The following is a 21,734-nucleotide window of genomic DNA, read 5'->3' as shown; positions in this document are numbered from 1 at the left end:
TTTCAGGAACCAGCACACACACATCTGCTCACCAACATTTACTACTTCCTCACCATTTAAAACAAAATATTTTTTTCTATTTCTCCAAAAGCTAAAGATCCTAATGTCTTTAGATGTTATAGGCCACTTGCCAACTTCTCACCCACTTATTTAGATTTCCATTGCTACTTTAATTCCTTATACCACCCTTTCCTACCCGGCTCTGATACATTACACCATCTATCTAATTCATGAATGTGAATTGCTAAAGGAAATATAGAGCAGAAAAGTGGAATTGCTTATATAGATTCAGCCAGGATTTTACTAAATGGTGGGATAGGCTGAACAACCTGCTTCTATTTCTTATAATCTTGTGTCTCACTCAGAACAGCCACAGTGATGCCTGGTGGGTAAAATGGAAAACAACACAGTGCTTCAGTAATTGGTATTGAGTCACCTTGAAGAGGCAGAGGAGGAGGAACCTCATCTAGCATCATGCTCCACCAAACCAAACCTGGCAATGATTGCTGAAATAGAAAACGCTCCATTTTGTTGATGAACAGAAGATATTTTTACAACCTAAAATACATTGATCCTGACTGTGAGAGTTTGTATTAAGGCAAAGCCTATAAACCCATACAGATTTCACTTTGAGGTGTAGTCAGGAAGGGAAGCAGAGAATTACATGTGAAAAGTTAGACTGCATAGCACATCACCACGGTTTAATCTTGCATATGTATTTTGTAGGTGGGTTTGCAAACATATTAAGAAACCCATTCGCTCCACTATACTGAGTCTGGACTGGCATCCCAATAACATCCTGCTAGCTGCTGGATCTTCTGACTTCAAGTGCAGGTAAGATGCACAGGATTTGATCAATTGATCATTTCTGATGTGCAAAAATTAACTTTGTCCCCACAAATTGATTTCTAATTGTAACTCAATTGTTTGTTTAATGCTTTTCACTGCACAGACTCAATATTACCACATCTCCTTTCATGTTATGTACATGGGGATTATGCACCTGCATCAGTGATACCCGTAAACTTGTACATATCTACTTATTATTACACACTAGGCAATTCCACCCATTAAGTCCATGGCAGTTCCCAGCAGAGCAATCTTATCAGTCCCATTCCCCCTCTCATTTCCTGTATCTCTGCAACTTATTCTCTCATATGCTCATCATCTCCCCTTTGATTTTTATTTTGCCACTTACCCATACTAAGGGTAATTTGTCCTCTGGAGAGTTGTTTTGTGAGACATGCCTTCAATCCCATGATATCTATAGTTTCATCCAAGGCATTGTTGGTGTCATTAAATTTGGTTTAAGAGGCTTTAGAGTAAGTTGATGGGTGACAAGGCCAGTCCAGGTTACCCACTCCTGATCAGGCCTTCAATGATTTCTGCTGGCCAATAACATACCTGCATGCCTTTGGGATGTGTGGGAGGAACTGGAGCACCCAGATGAAATCCACACAGTCACAGGGAGAACAATGCAAACTCCACACAGACAGTACCTGAAGTCAAGCTCAAACCCCAGGTCACTGTGACGCTGCAACACTGCTGTGCACCATGCCACTCCCTACCAGGCACAGCTGGTTAACTTGAAACACAGATGTAGCTAATCCATTTATGATTGGTGGTAAAATTAACAGACTCTCTCTCACTGCACATCTGATCTCATACTCACATGGTGCAGGGATGTGGCCTGTAAACCTTGTGTTTGGTGGTAAAGTAGTGAGGCAGAAAATATTATGCCAGTGTTTTTAATTTTTTTTGTATGTTTTACTGCCAATTATTGAGCAGATGTACACATTGAATGTTTGCAAACTGATCTCTACTATAATTTGTGGATATAGCTTATAGATTCACTTGTGATCATGATTTCTGTTTGACAACATTGCCCTACTTTCTTTGTATGTACCTTTGTATTTTGAATGAAAAAAAACAACTCTATAAACATGCTGGAGTGTGATGTCTGTGCACAAGGCAGGCATTCTGTAACTCCATTATAGTGGTACTTGCACAGAGAAGGGAGTACTGACTGATCTAGATGCAGAGGTATACTCTAGATTTGCTTTCTGGGCTTCTTTTCCTCTGCTCTCTAACTCCTGGTTTCCAGTTTTCCCCTTTCCCTGCCTTCTAGTGTCAACTCACCTCTTGTCAGATCTTTTTCTCCCAAGCATCTGGTCATTCAGTTACATCACCCTCCCTTCAATATACCTTTTTTTCCCTCGGGCTGCAACCTGTTGTAGACAAGTTTTGTTGATTAAAAATTACAACATAGTCAATGACCAGCAGCTGCACTGAAACAGCATGCTTCATGTTTTGACCAAGTTAATATTGTTTCATCAAGGCATAATTAGCATCACAGAAATGGTTGCCTAAATCAGTCAAGGTTGCCTGCTCCTGATTAGGCCTGCAATTCTTTCAATGTCAATTGTAGATGTCCCTGGATGGGTTTTCGCTATTTCACGTTACTTGCTAAAAGCGTCTGATTCAGTATTGTTTTGTTGGGTCTGCAAGCTCCTGTGAATCTGTGGTCAAGCCCAATATTAGCAAAGGGTAAGAGAAGTTGAGAAAAAGTACTTCCCTTTCACTTTAGGCAAGATGTGAGTAATACTGTCCTCCTGGCCTGAGCTTGGGTTTAAGGACTAGAAAGTTAGAATCTCACAAAATGCCTGGTTCAAGTGTGCAGCTTTTCTGTTAAGATGGTTTAATTGTAAGTGGTCTAATTGTACCTTTGCACTCTCGTTGCCAGGGTTTTCTCTGCCTACATCAAGGAAGTGGAGGAGAAACCCTCACCCACCCCATGGGGCTCGAAGATGCCATTTGGAGAGCTGATGTTTGAGTCGAGTGGGACTGGAGGTTGGGTTCATGGGGTCTGTTTCTCTGACAGTGGGGACCGTGTGGGCTGGGTCAGCCATGACAGCACTGTGTGTGTCACTGACGCCAACAAGAAGACAGTGTAAGTGTCCACTCTACCTCACCTGAATTTTCAGTTGTTAAATGGACAAGTAAATTTGCATTCACACTATTCCTTTCATAACCTCAATATCTTAAAGCACTTGACTGCCAAAGAAATACTTGAAGTGTGATCACTGTTATTATATAGCAGTAAATTGGCACACAAGATTCCCACAAACAGCAATGTGAAAATGAACCAATATTCTGTTTTAGTGATGTTGAGGAATAAATATGGCCCTGGAGCCACACAGAATCTCCCAGTGCCCCTTAAAAATAACCTGTAAGAGGTTTTTTTATGCCTATGAGTGTGCAGACAGGGCCTTTGTTTGATGTCTCACCTGTAATACCCCCAAACGTGCAGCATTCTCACACTGTGGCCTAGATTTTTAAACCAGCATAGGACTTGTACTCCTAGGTCTCTGTTCCATTGCACTCCCTAGTCCCCTACCATACATAGTGCATAGTTCATTGAAAGCAGTGTCACGGGTAGACACGGTGGTGAAAAAGGCATTTAGCACTCTAGCCTTCATCAGTCAGGGCAGTGAGTTGCAGTTGTACAAGTTGTTGTTGAGGCCGCACTTGGAATACTGTGTACAGTTTTGGTCACCCTGTTATAGGAAAGATGTGGTTAAACTGGAAAAAGTGCAGAAAAGATTTACATGGACTTCAGTAAGGGTCCCATGTGAGAAACTGGTCCAAAAGGTTAGAGCCCATGGGATCCACGACAAGTTGGATCCAAAATTGGTTTCGTGATGGGAGTCAGAGGGTGATGGTGGAGGCTTGCTTTTGTGGTTGGAAGCCTGTGACCAATAGTGTTTCACAGGGATTTGTGCTGGGACTCATACTGTCTGTCATATAGATATTAGGATTAGGGTGTGAAATTGGTAAATTAGCAGAGTTGTTGGGTACTTGCAGAGTTGCAAATTCATTAGGGGCTTTTAAGAGGGGCTTGGATGGGCGCATGAATGAGAGGAAAATAGAGGAATATGGGCAATCTGTAGGTAGGAGGGAATAGCTATGTCGGCACAACATTGTGGGCCGGAGGGCCTGTTCTGTGCTATACTGTTCTATGAGGAAGTTGGTCTTGATAAATTGCTAAGATAGACAGAGCAATGGCAGATAGAATTCAGTTCTGGTAAGTGTGAGGTGATGTTGTTTGGGAGGACTAAAAGATTAGAACAGACACAATGAATGGTGGCACCCAACAGAGAATTGAGGAACAGAGGGACCTTGCTGCACAAATAGAAGGATCGCTGAAGGTGGCAACACAGAGACATAGTGGTGAAAAGGCATATGGGATCCTTGTCTTCATAAGCTGTGACCAATAGTGGTCATGGTACAACTTCATAAAACATTGTTCAGGCCACAACCAAGTACTATGTGCAGTTGTGGTCACTGCACCATAGGAAGGACATAATTGCACTGGATAGGGTATGGAGAAGATGTTACCTGGGTGGACTACTTCAGTTGTGAGGAGAGATTAGGTTTGTTTTCCTTGGAGTGGAGGAGGCTGATTGATTGAGGTATACAAAATTGTAAGGGGCATAGACTTTCCCCATAACGGGGTGTCCAAAACTAAAGGGCACAGGTTTCAAGGTCAGGCAGGTGGTGTAGTGAGGATCAGAGGAAGATATTTTTCACCCAAAGATGGTTGGAATCTGGGACAGACTGCCCAAGGGCTGGTGGAGGCAGAGACTCTCACAACATTTAAGCAGTATCTGGAAGAGCTCTTGAAATCAGCAAGGCATTGAAGTCTATGGACCAAGTGCTGGTAAATAGAATGAGTACTTGATGGTCAGCATGGCCAAGGTGAGCTTGTTACCGAGCTGTATGGCTCTAATTCAGTCTTTAAACCTGTTAACAGGATCCTTGGGTGTTTTGTGGAGCTATGCTGTATGTAACTAGAGGGTTTCAAGTTTGATTTTTTTTTCCCAAAAAAAATTGCTTCCAGTTTAGATCCATATCACCATTTTCAATCTAAGTGGAAACTCAGCAGTTTATTTTCAAGGGAACAGGGTGTGGTCGGAGCAGAGAAAAATCTCTCTTAAGAACGCAGCATTGTATCACCTAGAAGTTCCTAGAAATTTCAGCCTTTCTATTGACAAAAGTTTTTTTTTCCCCCTCTTGCTTTTTTCCTTACAGGACTGCTTCCCTCAACACAGAGTCTCTACCTCTCCTGACTGTTACCTTTATCACAGAGAACAGTTTAGTGGCAGCGGTGAGTAAGCTAATAGAAAGACACTGCTATCCCTTAGCCAGTACCTGATCCTGTGTCTCTGTGCTTACTTGTCAGGAGTTTGAAGAAAAGTGCCTTTCACAGAAGAAAAGGTTCTTTATAAGCTTTGTGCCAAAATCCTGTACATAAGAATGTATTAGAACTAAACCAGAGATGAGGATATTAAGTGATGCGGGAAAATGAGAAGCTGGAATTCTTCTCCTTGGAGCAGAGAGGGTTGAGCAAGATTTAATAAAGACTTTCAAAATTGTGTTGAGTTTTGACAGAGCAAATAAATTGTGACTGGCAATCAGAAACAGATAGGCAATAGAGAAAACTCTTTGAAGCAAGTTATACTGGTCTGGAAAACACCTGAAAAGTTGATAGAAGCAGATTTAATATCAATGTTAAAAGAAATTGACAAAAAAATTGAAGGGCAGTGGAGAAATCAGAGTGGGACTAACTCATTCAGAGAGCCAGCAGAGCACGCTGATCAGAAAGGCCTCTTATTCTGTAAGATTTTATGAATCTACAGTCAGTTCTGCTGGATCTGCCTCCTAATTTCACGCTTCCCAAGGCTGCTAAAGACAGATGTGCATAGCACCAGCACTCAGCAGGAATAAGTGCATCTTGTGCTAACTAATACCAGTGTTCTATCTGTGCGGAGTTAAATGGAACAGGAGCTCAGCTGGGGAAGAGGGTAATATCAATCAGACTGCTCACTCTCTGGCTGTCTGGTGATTCCAGCTGTACATGTGATCATCAAATTTCACTGGCAGGCATGGCTGCTCATGAACTACTAAAGGTTTGTAGAACCCTGGGAGCCCCAACACAGCTTGAAGCAATGACTTTATAAGGAGGAGAAATCTTGTTTCAATTTTTATATTGGATTTTGAAAATGCACAACAGCGATCTATAATGCTATAAAGTATTTCCCTACTACCTAGATAAAAGTAAATAGCAATTTTAGGGGACAGAGAATTTATGCCTATCTTGTTCTCACAGGGTCATGACTGTTACCCAGCACTGTTTACTTATGACAGTACTCAAGACAAGGTAACATTTAGCAAGAAGCTGGATGTTCCCAAGCAGAATGTGCAACGCGGAATGACAGCTCTGGCAAAGTTCAGGAACTTGGATAAAAATGCCATGGCTGATGACAACAATGCCACCCTGGATACTCTCCACAAGAATAGCATCAGGTACAGAGTTTGGCACCCATCCCTCAAGTGTGTCCTCACCAAATACAGCAAAGTGTCGTAGTGTTTCAGAGAATGGTGCTCAGTGTCACAAGGTGGGAACCTCTTCAGCATCATCAAGCAATTGAAGCCAATCCAGGAGGCACTTGCCTTCTGCTTGATGTGACCCTCTCCCTATCAAGAACCAGTGCAGCAGCTTCTTGAGGGGCTTTACAGTTAACACCCACTACATCATGTGGCAATGCATTCCCAAGACTCGCTCTTCCCTGGGAAAGAACAACAACAAAAAAAATTCTCTTTATTCCATTGTAGGCAAAAGTTTAGATTTTCATCCACTGGCCCTTCCAACTTGCCTCAGATAATCAATCTAAGACCAAAGAATGAGAGAGGGGTCTTCCTTTCCCCCTCCTGTTAATTAACTACGAAGGAAGTTGCAGCTGACATTTCTCAGTTGCTGAAATCATAATCTTTCTGGATCTTTGAAATAATGGTCATGCTTGGTCCCACAGCCCCATTTTTTTTATTTGTCTGTAACCCACCAGGTTGTTCATCTTCAATACCTGTCCAAATTCATTTTAATATGATTTATGTCTTTCCAGGTAGTGCAGTCTTGGTCTTGACAAGTTGTGGGATGAAAATTTTCTCAGTCCTCTCTATTGTGCTATTGTTCTTGAATCCATGATCTTCAGTTGTTTTTATTCACTCCCATAGGGAATTTTCCTTGATCTACTCAAACCCTTCATCATAAACCACCATTAGATTTCCTCTCAACCATCCTACCACAAAGAGCAAATATTAACTTTTCCACCCTCTACTCAAATGAATTACCCAATTCCTGGTTAAAAAAAATCCTCGTAAGTGTCATCTTTATCCTTTCTAATGCAAATATGATGCTATCAAATTCCAGTTGTGGTCCAACCAGCAATTAGCATGATTTTTTTTAGTATTCTACTTGTTAATCTAAGTAGCCTATATTTACCTTAATTATATTTCATCATATTGCCCTGTATTCTTTAAGGATCTCCCTCTAGACACCATGGTTTGTCTATTCATTTATACTTTGAGATTGCACCATTATAACATTGCTATTTATTTATTTCAGTCCTCCAGAGTCCATCACATCATTTTTTTTTCACCACCTCATGCCACACTTCTGCTCATTTCACCATCCTGTCCTTGAATTCCTGAAAGCCATTATTATCCTCATCACTTTCTGCTACTTTGCCAAACACCACCTAACTATACAGAGTTCCTCCAGGTGCTCAGGTTATAAAATTTACCAGTTGAAGTGGACTGCAAACTAACCCTTTGGGAGTGGTTTAGGTGAAAGGCATGGATGCAGAGTGAAGAAAAAAATTTGCTTACAATCTTCTCTCAATGAAAAGCATGCGGGCTCCCAAACTTGAATTCCAACACAAGATCACAAGACAAAGGAGCAGAAGTAGGCCATTCAGCCCATTGAGTCTGCTCCATGAGCTAAACTAAAACTATTCCTATCTAGCCCCAATTTCCAGCCTTATCCCCATATCCCTTGATACCTTGACTAATTAGATACCGATCAATCTCCTCCTTAAACGCCCCCAATGATTGGGCCTCCATAGCTGTATGTGGCAAAGAATTCCATAAATTCACTACCTTCTGGCTAAGGAAATTTCTCCTCATTTCTGTTTCAAACCAGTACCCTCTAATTCTAAGACAGTGCCCTCTCTCTAGTCCTGGACTCACCCACCAAGGGAAACAGCTTAGCCACATCTACTCTGTCCAGTCCTTTCAACATTCTAAATATTTCTGAGGTCCCCTCTCAGTCTTCTGTACTCCAGTGAGTACAGTCCAAGTGCTGACAAACGCTCATCATATGTAAGCCCTTTCATTCCAGGAATCATCCTCGTAAATCTTTTCTGAACCCTCTCCAACATCAGTACATCCTTCCTAAGATAAGGGGCCCAAAACTGCACACACTATTCCAAATGAGGCCTCACCAGTGCCTCATAGAGCCTCATCAACACTTCCTTACTTTTATACGTTATATCTCTCAAAATGAATGCCAACGTAGCATTCACTTTCTTTTTTACCACCGATCCAACCTGGTGGTTAACCTTTAGGGTATCCTGCACAAGGACCCCCAAGTCCCTTGGCACTTCTGTACTTTGTTATCTAGACGGGAAGAAAATTCAATCTGCCCGTTTATTTCTTTTTCCAAAGTGTACAACCACACATTTCTCAACATTGAATCTCATCTGCCATTTCTTTGCCCATGCTCCTAAAATGTCTAAGTCTCTCTGCAACATTCCTGCTTCTTCAAAACTCCCTACTCTTCCACCTATCTTGGTATCGTCTGCAAACTTAGCCACAAAACCATTAACTCCATAATCCAAATCATTGATGTACAATGTAAAAAGAAGTGGCCCCAACAACAACCCCTGTGGAGCACCACTGGTAACTGGTAGCCAACCAGAACAGGATCCCTTTATTCCCACTCTTTCCTTTCTGCCTTCCAGCCAATGTTCCAGCCATTCTAATATCCTACCTGTAATTCCATGAGCTCTCATCTTATTAATCAGCCTCTTGTGCAGCACTTTGTTGAAGGCCTTTTGAAAGTCTAAATACACAACATCCACAGCCTCTCCCTTATCCACCCTACCTGAGATTTCATCAAAAAAACTCCAATAGGTTGGTCAAGCAGGATCTTCCCTTCATGAAACCTTGCTGGCTTGGACCTATCTTGCCTTGCACCTCTAGGTATTCCATAACCTCATCCTTGAGGATCAATTCCAATAACCTTCCCACCACCGATGTCAGACTAATAGGTCTGTAATTTCCTTTATGCTGCCTCCCACCTTTCTTATACAGCGGAACTACATTTGCGACCCTCCAGTCCTCTGGAACCATGCCGGAGTCTATTGATACCTGGAAAATTATCACCAATGCCTCCGCTATCTCTAAAGCCACCTCCTTCAGAACCCGAGGGTGCACTTCATCCGGTCCGGGAGACTTATCTGTCTTTAGTCCATTTAGCTTCCCGAGCACCTTCTCTCTAGTAATCTTGACTGAACTCAGTTCTATCCCGAGACCCCTGACTTTCAGGTATATTGCTGATGTCCTCCACAGTGAAGACCGATGGAAAATACTCATTTAGTTCCTCTGCCATCTCTTTGTTGTCCATTATAATCTCTCCCGCACTGTTTTCAATTGGTCCTATATCAACCCGTGTCTCTCTTTTACTCTTCATATATTTTAAAAAAAACTCTTAGTATCCTTTTGAATGTTATCTGCCAACTTTCTTTAATAATTCATCTTTTCTTTCCTAATGACCTTTAGTTTCTTTCTGTAAGTTTTTAAAAGTTTCCCAGTCTTCTGTTTTCCTACTAATTTTTGCTTCCTTGTATGCCCTCCCTTTTGTTTTTATTTTAGCCTTCACTTCTCTCGTTATCCACATTTGTGCCATTTTTCCTCATTCATAACCTTTTTTCTTGGAATACATCTATCCTGCATTTTCCTTATTTCTTGTAGGAATTCCATCCAGTTCTGCTCTGCCATCCCTCCAACTAGCTTACTTTTCCAAACAATTTGGGCCAGTTCCTCTCTCATGTCACTGTAATTTCCTATAATATTGAAGCACCTGCTATCAGCTTCTCCTTTTCAAATTTGAAACTGAACTCTATCGTATTGTGATCGCTAGTTCCTAATGGTTCCTTTACCTTTAGTTCCCTAATCACCTCCGGTTCGTTACACAGCATCCAATCCAAAACAGCCGATCCCCTGGTGGACCCATAAAGTTGCTCCAAAAAGCCATCCCATAGACATTCCACAAACTCACTCTCCTGAGATCCACTGCCTTCCTGGCTTTCCCAATCCACCTTCATGTTTAAAATCCCCCATAATTATCTTGATGTTGTCTCTCTGACACACTTTTTCTATTTCTAACTGTAAGCTGCTGTTAGGGGGCCTATATATAACTGATATTATTTGTCCTTTTACCCTTGCCATTTCTTAGCTCCACCCATAAGGATTCCACTTCTGACCCTATGTCCCTTCTTTCTATTGATTTTGTATCATTAGTAATCATCAGGACCACACCACCTCCTCTGCCTTACCTGCCTATCTTTCCTATACACTGTGTACCCCTGGACATTCAGTTCCCAATCACATCCATCATTAAGCCATGACTCGGTGATTGCCACAATGTCATATTTTTTAATCTGTAGCTGTGCCACTAGGTCATCCACTTTATTTCTAATGCTACATGCATTTAAATATAGCACATTTAAATACAGTACATTGTTCAGCAAATTATCCTGTCTTTTCACCTGCCTGTCCTTCTCACCATCTTCACTGCACACTGTCTTGGACTTGTTCCTATATACCCCTTCCTCTATCCTAAGATTCTGGTTTCCTTCCCCCTGCCAAATTAGTTTAAACCCTCCCCAACAGCTATATTAAACATTCCCACCAGGATACTGGATGCCTTGGAGTTCAGGTGTAACCCATCCTTTGTTAATAGGTCATACCTCTCCCAAAAAAGGTCCTAATGATCCAAGAATTTGAAGCCCTGCTCCCTGCACCAGTTACTCAGCTATGCATTCATCTGCCTGATCTTGCCATTCTTGCTTTCATTAGCACGTGGCACAGGTAGTAATCCTGAGATTCCTACCCTGGAGGTCCTGCTTCTCAACCTTTTTCCTAGCTCCTTGTACTCTTCCTTCAGGACCTCCTCTCTTTCTACCTATGTCATTGGTATCTACATGTACCAAGACTTCTGGCTTATCACCCTCTCTCCTCAGAATATTCTGGACCCGGTCCGAGACATCCTGTACCCTGGCACCAGGGAGGCAACACACCATCCGGGTATTGTTGTCAGGTTCACAGAATCTCTTATCTGTTCCCCTCACTATAGAATCCCCAATAACCTCTGCATTTCTCCTTACCCGCTGGACCACAGCACCAGGCAGGGTGCCAAAGTCCTGTTTGCCGTGGTCTTCCTCTGCCAGGTCATCCTCTCCAACAGAATCTAAAATGAGATACCGATTTTTGAGGGGGACTGCTGCAGGGGTATTCTCTACAAATTCTTTATAGCTTCTGTCTATCTCTTCCTCACTCTTCCTAATCACCTGGCCTGGAATAGCAACTCACTGAAAGAGCTTCCTTCAATCACCCTTTGTCCCCATACTTTTAACTGTTCCCCTATGGGGGTGGGGGGGGAGCTGAATATCAATGGGATTGACTAGTTCTGGATACTGCAGCTATCCTGTGATGGGAGAGAAGGATGCTAGTGATAGCTGTCTATTACCATAAGTAGTTCTGAGGAAAATTTCAGCTGCCTTTTGAGCTGTGTGGTGTTATCTTCTATTCTAAATGGTCATGAAAAGCAAAGACCATTGCAATTTGCACATAATATTTGGATCTGGACACCCTTCTGTGTAAGCCCAAAACTTGATCCAGTAATGATGCAGCCTGTGCACTATTCTATACCAGAACAATGTTCTGCATTGCTTTTGCACTCACTCCCAGCTTCCAAAGAATATCAACTGAAGGAAACCTGCCCTTCTCTGCTTTAAAAGGTGTCGGTGGTATAAAACTTCCAGTATTGGTAGTTTTTACTTTTGAATTTTAACACACATTGTGTAGGAAGTATAGCCTTCATGACCAGCTACAATACTGATGCAGTTCACCCACTTGTCTGCATAAATGGGTAAGTTTCTAGCTTTCAGTTCAGAGCCATCAGAACTACCTACAATGTCTTAGGTCCTACAACTGGTGCACAAATCTAATCCCTGGACTCCTCCCTTTAGTCCTCCGCTAGATTTATTTCATCACTGCTGGGTGCACTGATTTACCAGCCACAGCTGGTGTTACAGCCAGTGAGTGCTTGAACAAAATCAGACCCAAAACCTTACTTGAATCCTGCTATCCTTCACACTCAATCCATCCTGGAACCAGTTGTTAGTAATGTGACCAGGAATCTTCTAATGTGCAAGATCTGGATCAAGTGATTTGGTATCACTTGGCTATCCTTTGGAGTGGACTGTTTCATTCACTTTGCACAAGTTGCAATGTTTGCGCTGCATGAGCACTGAACAACACTGGCGGTTTGTAGTTTCAGAAATGGAAGAGGAAAATACAGATTTTCCATAACTCTCTTTTCATTACAGCCAAATATCCAATCTTGAGGGTGGAAAGAAGAATTGCACTAAGTTTTGTACCACTGGCATGGATGGCGGAATGGCAATCTGGGATTTAAAGGTAAAACCAAGCGCTTCTAATAGTTACACGGAACTTTCTAAACCCATGCCCCTCTCCACTTCCATCTTCCCCAATAGATGAAGTTCAAGAACACCTTCCTTACTGTAAAATCATTGCAGCAAATTGCAAGTGCACTCCCCAGCGTGGCAGTAGGACAAGTTGACCAGCAGGTTCTTAATGCAGGGGAAGGACAACCCAAGGCAGTAGCTCTCATCTAAGGAAACTGTTGGTGTTCGCTATTAATTGCTTCACCAGCAATAGTCTAGAAAGATGGAAGAACATAAAGGCAGAATGAGCACACGTGAATGTAGGTGGAGGACACTAAGTACATATCGTAAATTGTTGATTGTTATGCCGGCTATATATTTAATTTTCTAGTTCATTTACGGTAGGTTTAGTTGAGGGAAATCCATATGATTCATTTCTCCCGAATACCAACCCTGCAACCTCCCAATTAAGGCACAGCTATTCTTTCCAGAGTACTGATTTCAGCCATCTGGTCACCAGGAGGTGTCAAGAGACTTTCATCCTTCCAACAGAAAGCAAAATCTCCACCCACTATCAGTTTTAATGGCTCCATCTGGCATAGATTAATTATTGGGAATGAATCCACACCTCAAACTTATGAATTAGGAGCCGGCTACTTGGCCCTTCAAGTATGCTCCACCATTCACCAAGATTGTGGCAAATCTGATTATAATCTCAACTCTGTATTCCTACCTACCCCTGGTAACTAGCCTTTTGCCAATAGCTTGCTGAAATCAAAGACCAAAAATGTTAATGTGAATACAAAGTACAGAAAAATGTATGTTGCTTTGGAGTTGAAGCATTTCCTCACTGGGGTTGGCTTCATTCAGTGACATCCTTCATTACAAAAACCTCACAACAGATCTTTGTTTTTAAACATTTACCAACGTGTTTGTTTTTCCATAGACCCTGGAGGCTGATCTGAAAGGTTTGAAGATTGCCTGAATCATGGGACCAGTCTCTTTGAAATCTGCAACTCCTTTAATTGCCCTGCCAATCTTTGCCACACATTCGCTTAAAGCAATATGATTTCAACTAATCTCAGTTATGGCAAATGTTGAAATGATTATCATACTTTTATAATAATCATGTACCTAACAATATTACATAGTACTGCCTGGTACTCTTATAAAGGTACAGGAGCCTCACATTCAGCAAATTGCTTTGCAATGACTCCGTGCTCTAGTATTTGAATGCTGCATAAGGTGCCTTGGGCAAGTCCCAGTTCCTATCCTCAGGGGTTTGTCAGTTTCAACTCAAGATTATTCTTTTAACTGAAAAACAAAAAATGAAGCAAGAATATGCGCTATTTAGTCATTTTCAAGCTATCTTTGCTGGTCATAAGATGAAACCTGTTTCAAAGCTCTTGGAATAATAAAATGAACTGTTAAACAAAAATTTAGTTTTTTTCTTTTAAGTAGGATCGTTACATACCAGCAACAATAGAAACACAACGAGCCAAGTGTTAGAAACTATTTTATTAATAACTACTTGTGATAATAAGAAAAGTAAAAATGTTAGATATCAAACATGATCCCCAAAACTAATAAATTCAAAGTGTGTGTGTGGCAAATTCCCAAACTCCAAGTCTAGGAATAGTTCTCAAAGTTCAGTTCAGCAAGTCATAAGATGAAACATGAGCAAAGGCTTTTGCAAAACCACCATTGACTGAAGAAAATATGTAAAGAGAATTTATGAAATCCACATGTTCCACAATGGAACCCAGACGACACCTCAATCTCAGATGATCTCCATTGCTTTGTTCTTAAGTATCTGCCACCCCGAAGGCATTTGATACATGGCCGCCCACAGAAATACCAGTTTCCCACTACAGGTTAAACGACAAAGTGGACTCTACTTGTTTGCTCCAAAAATCCATACATGGATTGTAGTGACAGAGACAGCTATTGTTCTTCATCCATTGTTACAGAGACCAGCAGTCAATGTCCCTCTCTCTCTCGCTCCTCAGAGCAAAACAGAGACCAGCAGTCAATATCCCTCTCTCTCTCGCTCCTCAGAGCAAAACAGCCAACACATTGTTATTAGTCTTGCTGTCTTGATGACACCACACACACACACTACTACTCAACTGTCCAGGTGCCGTAAAAGGGACATTCACCAAATAGTAACCTGACTCGTAACAGGATTTAAAAACATTTGACCAATCATGACTTTCAGATTAGACAAAAGCAAAATATCACATTATCTGTGGTGAGAACTGGAAATTAAGTACGACCAAGTACCAAGAACACTTAAGTCTATTTTCTGTGGTGTCAGCCCAGCCCACCCCACTGAGGGTTAACAGTACCTTCGGACTAATTCACACAGCTTTGAAGGCTTTTTGATTGTGGAAACTGTTGTTTTTTCATTAAACATTTTTAAACACTCTCCCAACATTAGAGAAAGACATCTATCCATAGGCAGAATGTACAAAGACAGTGGGACATTTAATAGAAGAGAATTTTCTTAATGTAATGACTATTATCTGGAATGCATTGTCCAGAGCAGTGGAAGCAGATTCAGCAGTAAAGTACTTTGTTTCCCCACAGAGAAACTGCAGGTCCATGGGGGAAAAAAAAACAAGGGTTTGGATTAGTTGTCTAGTTCACTCAAAGAACAACCAATGTTCTATTGAGTCTATTAGCCCCCCTGCTGATTTTCTTGTCAGACCTTTTAGAGTTATTTATTGATCCTACCTAGTAGGTTTCACTAATTTTCTTTTCATTCATTAGCAAATTGTAATTATGCATAACCTATGGCTTTTAGTGCCACCTCGTGGTGTTAGTGAGAACTGTAATGTACAGAGGAAAGCAACACAGAAACACACTGCTTTGGCCCACTGAGTCTGTATCAACCACCAAGCACCCATTTATGCTTAATCCTAGATTTATCCCATTTTATCCCATAAACTTCCCCCAAATTCTGCCACTCACCTACATGCTAGGGGCAATTTACAATGGCTGTACATCTTTGAAACCAGAGCAGCTGGAGAAAACTGTCACAGGGAGGATGTGCAAAGTTCACAAAGTATCAGAAGTCATGATGGAACCTGGGTTGTGAGGCAGCAGCGCTGCTAGCTGTGCCTCTCCTAATCCATTAAATAAAGCACTTTTCATGTTATCCATAACATCAGATAGCCTAGAGACTGTAGTGTGCCCTAAAATTTCCTTTTCATCATTGCAATGATAGAGGACCATTTGCAAACAAACCTTAAGGATGAGAATGTGCCAGCCTTGACTGAGGCTTGCTGGGCAGCGAGGCAGGTGAAGATGGGGGTTCAAACAGCAAGGGAGAAACAGTGGTCCCGAGTCCAAATGAGTGCTTTGGGATCTGGAGTCAGATATTTGTATGGGGGTTGGCTACTGGGAATGTGCAAGGGCAACAAAATATTAAGTGACAGTTGCTGAACAGGTGAGTGGCTGGAGATGGATCATAGAATTGTACAGCACTAAGATGGGGCCCTTCAGCCCACCACATCCATGCCACATTATACCCATCTACACTAATCCCAATTACTCACATTAGGTCTGGAGCCTTTCATGCCAGCAGTTCAGATACTTGTCTAGATGTTTCTTAAAATGTCGTAAGATTATCTGCTAATATCACCTTTTCCAGACATTGCATTTGGACTCCACTCACATCAAAGTTATTAATGTACATCACAAACATCAAAGGTCCCAAAACTGATCCTTATGGTATGTCACTGGTCACAGACTTCCGATCAGAAAAACAACCCTCCACCACCACCCTCTGCCTCCCAATACCAAGCCAATTTTGGATCCAATTTGCCAGCCTGTCTTGGATCCCATGGGCTCCAACTTTCTGGACCAGCCCATCATGCATGACCTTGTCAACGGCCTCACCAAAGTCAATGTAGGTCCACGATCTACTACACTCCCATCATCAATTAAGTACCACCACAAAAAACTTCAATCAAATTTGTTAGACAAGATTTCCCATAAACAAACCCCTGCTGGCTATCCCTAAACAATCCCTGTGTTTGCAAAGCAACGTAAATCCTGTCCCTTAGAACCCTCTCCCTTCTCCTCCCCTACTCCCATAGTTTCCCTACCAACAATACAAGAAGATGGTGCTACATTGGGCCTGCCACTGGAATCATATGTGCCCTCCTCCTCCCATCAAATGCACACACTTACTCAGGAAGCTGATGTCTGACCTCACTACATCCAGGAACCAGACAACAAAAGTCAAGCTGGCAACCAGATATCAGGTGGTTTACTGCTGAGGTATCAGTCTCAAAATACCTGGACAGAAAAGTCAGAGGCAATTAAAAACAAAAATTATTGAAAGAATATTAAAAAAACATTAAAATTAAATCAAAAATTCCCTTGCATAATGCTGGAATCGCTGGCCCCAGCCAGCAAAATTTAACCCAATGTCAGTGAACCAATTTGTTTCCAATTGTTTTGAAGGGGCTGGTATCTGACAGTCACAACAATTTCTATGCAATCCAAAGTACCAGGTTAAATTCATGGTTGCTCTCACTGTAGCTGAAGGAATTCTGCCATCTTTCCCAATACCCCAGACCCACCAATATGATTGACTCTTACCTGTGCTCTGAAGGCCCGAGTCCAATAAATGCTGCCTTTGGCATCCTCATCCTGGGAATGAACAAATAAAAAGTTAGGAGCATGTGTATTATCATAGTGGAGAAAAAAAAAGCACCAGAATTGGCAACATGCATTATTTTTCCACCGCAACCGTCAATCCTCTTGGATGAAGCAATGCAAGATGTGAAGTAGTATCATTTTAATTAAAAAATGTAGAACTTTCAGAGCCCAATACACTTATCTTCCAGCCTATGAAGGGTGCTCCTTAACCACTTCTGTTGCTCTGTTGCACAGCCTTATTGCTTTCATCTGTATGTGACAGTCAAACAAAGGTGCCCGCAAACTTCAGATTCAGGAACTTGACAGAATGAGGGATTCCAGTGTGTGCCGTTGTAAAAGGAGGGAAGCACATACGTACAAGCAATTTTTACCAGCTGTTTTAATGATAGGTAGATAAATTCTACTGCCATCTCAATCTTCGTTCCCACCCATCAACAAAACACTCAAGTGAAAGTGTCACTTTCTGGGTTGTTTTCTGGAATGCTGGCCTTCCAACCCACACACAGAGGCAAGTATTCAGACTACTCGTTGCATCACAACCTTGGCCCCAAATAAAGAACCTTAGAAAATTAAGGATCAGTCACTGGCTCCAAGTGCTGGTCATTTGAAAATCGATATGGGCATTCACATATACAAATCCCTCCTGCCTATCGTGGAGTTGCCAAGTTATTGTTCACTGTCCGTGCCCTGGAGATGTGTTGCTTGAAAATACTTTCAAGTTCAGCAGCAGGTACTTTGTTTCAATTATCACTGTGTAAAATTGGATAGAAAAAGGTTTGATACAGTAACAAAGTAGGCCATTCAACCCCTCAAGCCTGTTCTTCCCTTCTATAAATCATGTTTGATCAGAACATCAGCTCCATTTAATTACCTTTGTTGCAATCCCCTTGACCCTCAACAAAAATAATTTATTTTAACAATCTATTTTGTTCCATTGACTAAAGGCAACATTGTTAATTCCAAGAATCCTTTATCGTCTTGATGGAATATTATACAAGGGGAAAGATAAAACATTCAAAACTTCCTGATGAATTTTATTTCCTTATCACCAGTTGGGATCTCCTGAACCAGCTTCACTAACTGCTGAAGTATTTGTGGCAGGCGCTCGTTCAGGATGGTTTGGAAACCTTCAGGTCACCAGTTCCAATGAGTGCATATACAGCCTGCCAATGTCATGAGCACTCTTACCAACTGGAAACTGCAACTCGGAAGGCTCAATTTTGGGCATGGGCCTCAGTGCAAGACCAAGAATTCACGACATCTCAAGAGATCTGGAAATTTTCAAATCCAGAAATCTTCCCAATTCATTATGTTACTGTCTTCCACTTGGACCATTCCCTATTCATCTATAGACTGGAGACAAGTAATTATGTGCTTGTCAATGTACACGTAGCAAGTCCACAGAAAGTCACCAAATCTACTCCTAATTGTCAAAATTTGGGAAAAATAATTTTTTAAATTTCTCTGTATGCTTATATCTGCTTGACCCCATTCAAAAACCTCTAACAAATAGTGCTATCAAACTAATCAGTGACATTGATACATCATTACTTAACATAATCCAAAATTAACCATGTGCTGTCTTTAACTTTCTCACCACAGTTGAGGCCAAATAACCACTGGCACTGATGTGGTATTAGAGCAGAAACAGGCCCACCAAGCCAACACTGACCATCAAGCATCAATTTACATTAGTCCTACACTTGTCGCATTTGATTCTCCCCACATTCTCATCAATTCCCCTCACCCCACATGCTACCACCCAGCCACACATTAGGGTCAATTTACAGCAGTTCTTCCAGCCCACATGGCTTTGGGACGAGAGAGGCAACCAGGAGCAAACCAACGCACTTGCAGGGAGAATGAGCAAACCCCACACAGACAACAACCAGGGGTCAAGATTGAAACTGGGTCACTGGAACTGAGTCAGTAGCTCTAACTAGCTGCGCCACTGTGTGCCCTTAGTTAACTAACATCTCACCCACCCCTGCCTTTAATATTCTCAAAGGTCAACAGGATTGTGATTGGACCTGTCTTCCCCCCCCCACCCACCCCACCCCCAAGATGTGTGGGTTGGAAGGTTAATTGTCTGCTGTAAATTGACCCTGTGTGGCAGTATGTGGCGAGAATAAAATGGGACAAGTGTAGGCCGAGTGTAAATTGATGTTTGATGGTCCTCTTATTATTTCTCCTCATTATTTCTGAGTCTCCTAACAGTTCAAATGCCATTAAGAATTTGTCTTTCTCATCAACATATAATTAAAATTAATGATATTTATATAATTCAAATGGAAATATCATTTGAAGCAGCTGGATAACCATTGCTCTCAGATCACTAGCTATCTCACTCAATTCATGGACCTAAGCATGTTAATTCTTCACTATGCCAACATCATATCTTCACCAGCACAACTTTCTAAATAGCTACATCAGTTTTTGGCTCAGCAGTATTCATGTGTATGCTTATACCATCCGGTGGCCAAAACAGATGACTCTTTGAGGTCTTATGGTCAGAGTATCCAAGGTCTGTTTCTGATAATTTAATTTTATTTGGTCTGTACTGTCTGCTGACAGCTGAAACAATCAAGTTTTATTTCATTCCAGTTTACTGGTAAACTGGTGACATAAGCAGGGTACCTTTAGGCAATCTTCATTCAAAACCCATACGGGCTATCTTGCCCAGGGTTAAAAATTACCCCCAATTTCATTATGATGCTTGCTAGACAATACATAGGATGACCCGTCTATACATTCCCAGAAGCAACAGATTAATTTCAGGAAATTATGCAGAGTAAGGGGAGACAAGGTTATGTGGGTGACTATTCAGACACCTTTAAAATAATGGAGTTTACAAAAGGAACAGACAAAGAGAAAGTGCTTCTACTTTAGGGATGGCAGTGGTGGGATGACCAGAATTACACACTATAAATACAATGAAGAAAAATTGTGCTTAAAGAAATTCTACCCAAAGCATGGCAAGATGCAGAACCCGTGGCCACAAGTAATGAAAGCATGCAAGGAGAAACTAGGAGAAAGGAACAGAAAAGTATGCTGGAAAAAAGAGATAAGGAAGTTTGTCCAAAGCAAACGCCAGCACTGATGAGTTGGCCTGAAATGCGTGTAATTTTATACAATTCTATCATGTAGTCAAATCTGTTTTGGGTTAACAATACAAAATTAGATATTAATAATGATCAAACTTACACAATTTATAAAGTTTCCATTATTTTGTGGCATATTTAAAGTGATAATTTCTGTTAGGGATTACAGGAGTTTGCTTCCAGAGTTCCTATTCATTTTCTACATCAAGATTATGTGCAGAATGTCTGAATTCCAAGGGTCATGAGGCATTAACACTTTTCAAGATCAAATCATTTATCAACAGCCAGATTTTAAACACTTGAGTGGAATTGGTTTATTTGATGGAAAACAAACCAGAATTGATTAATTCTGATTCAAAGGCTTACTGGACTACTATCCTGTTACACCATGTATAGCAGTGTCAAACTAACACTATGACTACTGTACACAGAGGGGCTGCACAGATACATCAACCTATATTGTTGTTCAATGATAGGGCTATAATCCTAATTACAAAACGATATGAAGCAGATATCTTAATTTCCACATTACAGGGCAAATAAAAGGCTACCATTGTCTTCTTTAGTATGGAGACCTCCTCAGTTCAGTCAGCTAAACAAAATTTGCAGTTACTTTGGGCGGAATAGAACTGGCTATAGCCGAATGGTTCCCAAGGGAACTGCCAGCATTCAGCCATTTTAAGATAATGTCACAGACTTACATAGCCTCATAAGCTCAAAGCCCAGGAGACCATTGCTGAGACACCATTGCTGGACTCCACATGGAGACCTATAATGGAGCCTGGGAATCCCTAGCAGATCTGGCATGGGAAGGTAATACCTATTTGAATGAGGATTCCTGACCGTAAAGTTAGAAAGGAACAGCAAACTCAGTCTTTTTTTTTTTGTTTTGCTCATTTTACTTTAAAAGTATTAAGAACATTGAATTTGAATCACGTTAATAATTTAAACAATTAAAGTTTTTAAATGTGTGCACCTTGTGGACGTAAATATTCTTACAAAGTCTCAGTCTTTTATAAGAGGCTATACTCTACCTCAAGACTTATCTCCTGACAAAGGTCATCAGTATGTTTCAGGGGCAAGGTCTCAGCAGTATGATGGATGAGATCTTGTTGCCACTGAGGCCTCCCTACATCTTTTCACCCAATTTTGTTATTAGGAGGCTCAGGATGATTTGACCATCTATCCATACCAAATTAGTGTGGGCATGAGGAGTGCAATGGATGGGGGAGGGGTAGGGGGCAGGGAAGTAAAAATGTCTGCACAACAGGTGTGTGTCAATTTTCTATAGAAGTTACATTGAACAACTAAAAAAAACGTGAGTTACAAAGATATCATTCTAAGATGCTGCACAGCATTGAGGTGGAAATGT

The 21,734-nt window shown here is 41.3% G+C and overlaps 1 protein-coding gene across 1 annotated transcript in view; it reads left to right on the top strand.

Moving 5' to 3' along the window:
- Positions 1-14,028, top strand: part of LOC127573486 (actin-related protein 2/3 complex subunit 1B-B-like) — a 40,521-nt gene extending 26,493 nt beyond the window's left edge. Inside the window, exons 5-10 of the mRNA XM_052021759.1 lie at positions 727-834; positions 2,744-2,950; positions 5,092-5,167; positions 6,170-6,366; positions 12,513-12,603; positions 13,537-14,028. Coding sequence (XP_051877719.1) covers positions 727-834; positions 2,744-2,950; positions 5,092-5,167; positions 6,170-6,366; positions 12,513-12,603; positions 13,537-13,575 — 718 coding nt within the window. The 3' untranslated portion in view covers positions 13,576-14,028. The remainder of the gene's footprint in view (positions 1-726; positions 835-2,743; positions 2,951-5,091; positions 5,168-6,169; positions 6,367-12,512; positions 12,604-13,536) is intronic.
- Positions 14,029-21,734: the final 7,706 nt, after the last annotated feature.

The sequence above is a fragment of the Pristis pectinata genome, chromosome 8 (genome assembly GCF_009764475.1).
Source record: "Pristis pectinata isolate sPriPec2 chromosome 8, sPriPec2.1.pri, whole genome shotgun sequence".
Lineage (NCBI taxonomy): Eukaryota > Metazoa > Chordata > Chondrichthyes > Rhinopristiformes > Pristidae > Pristis > Pristis pectinata.
The sequence above is the reverse complement of the archived record's forward strand: the minus strand, read 5'-3'. Positions and strand labels throughout refer to the sequence as shown.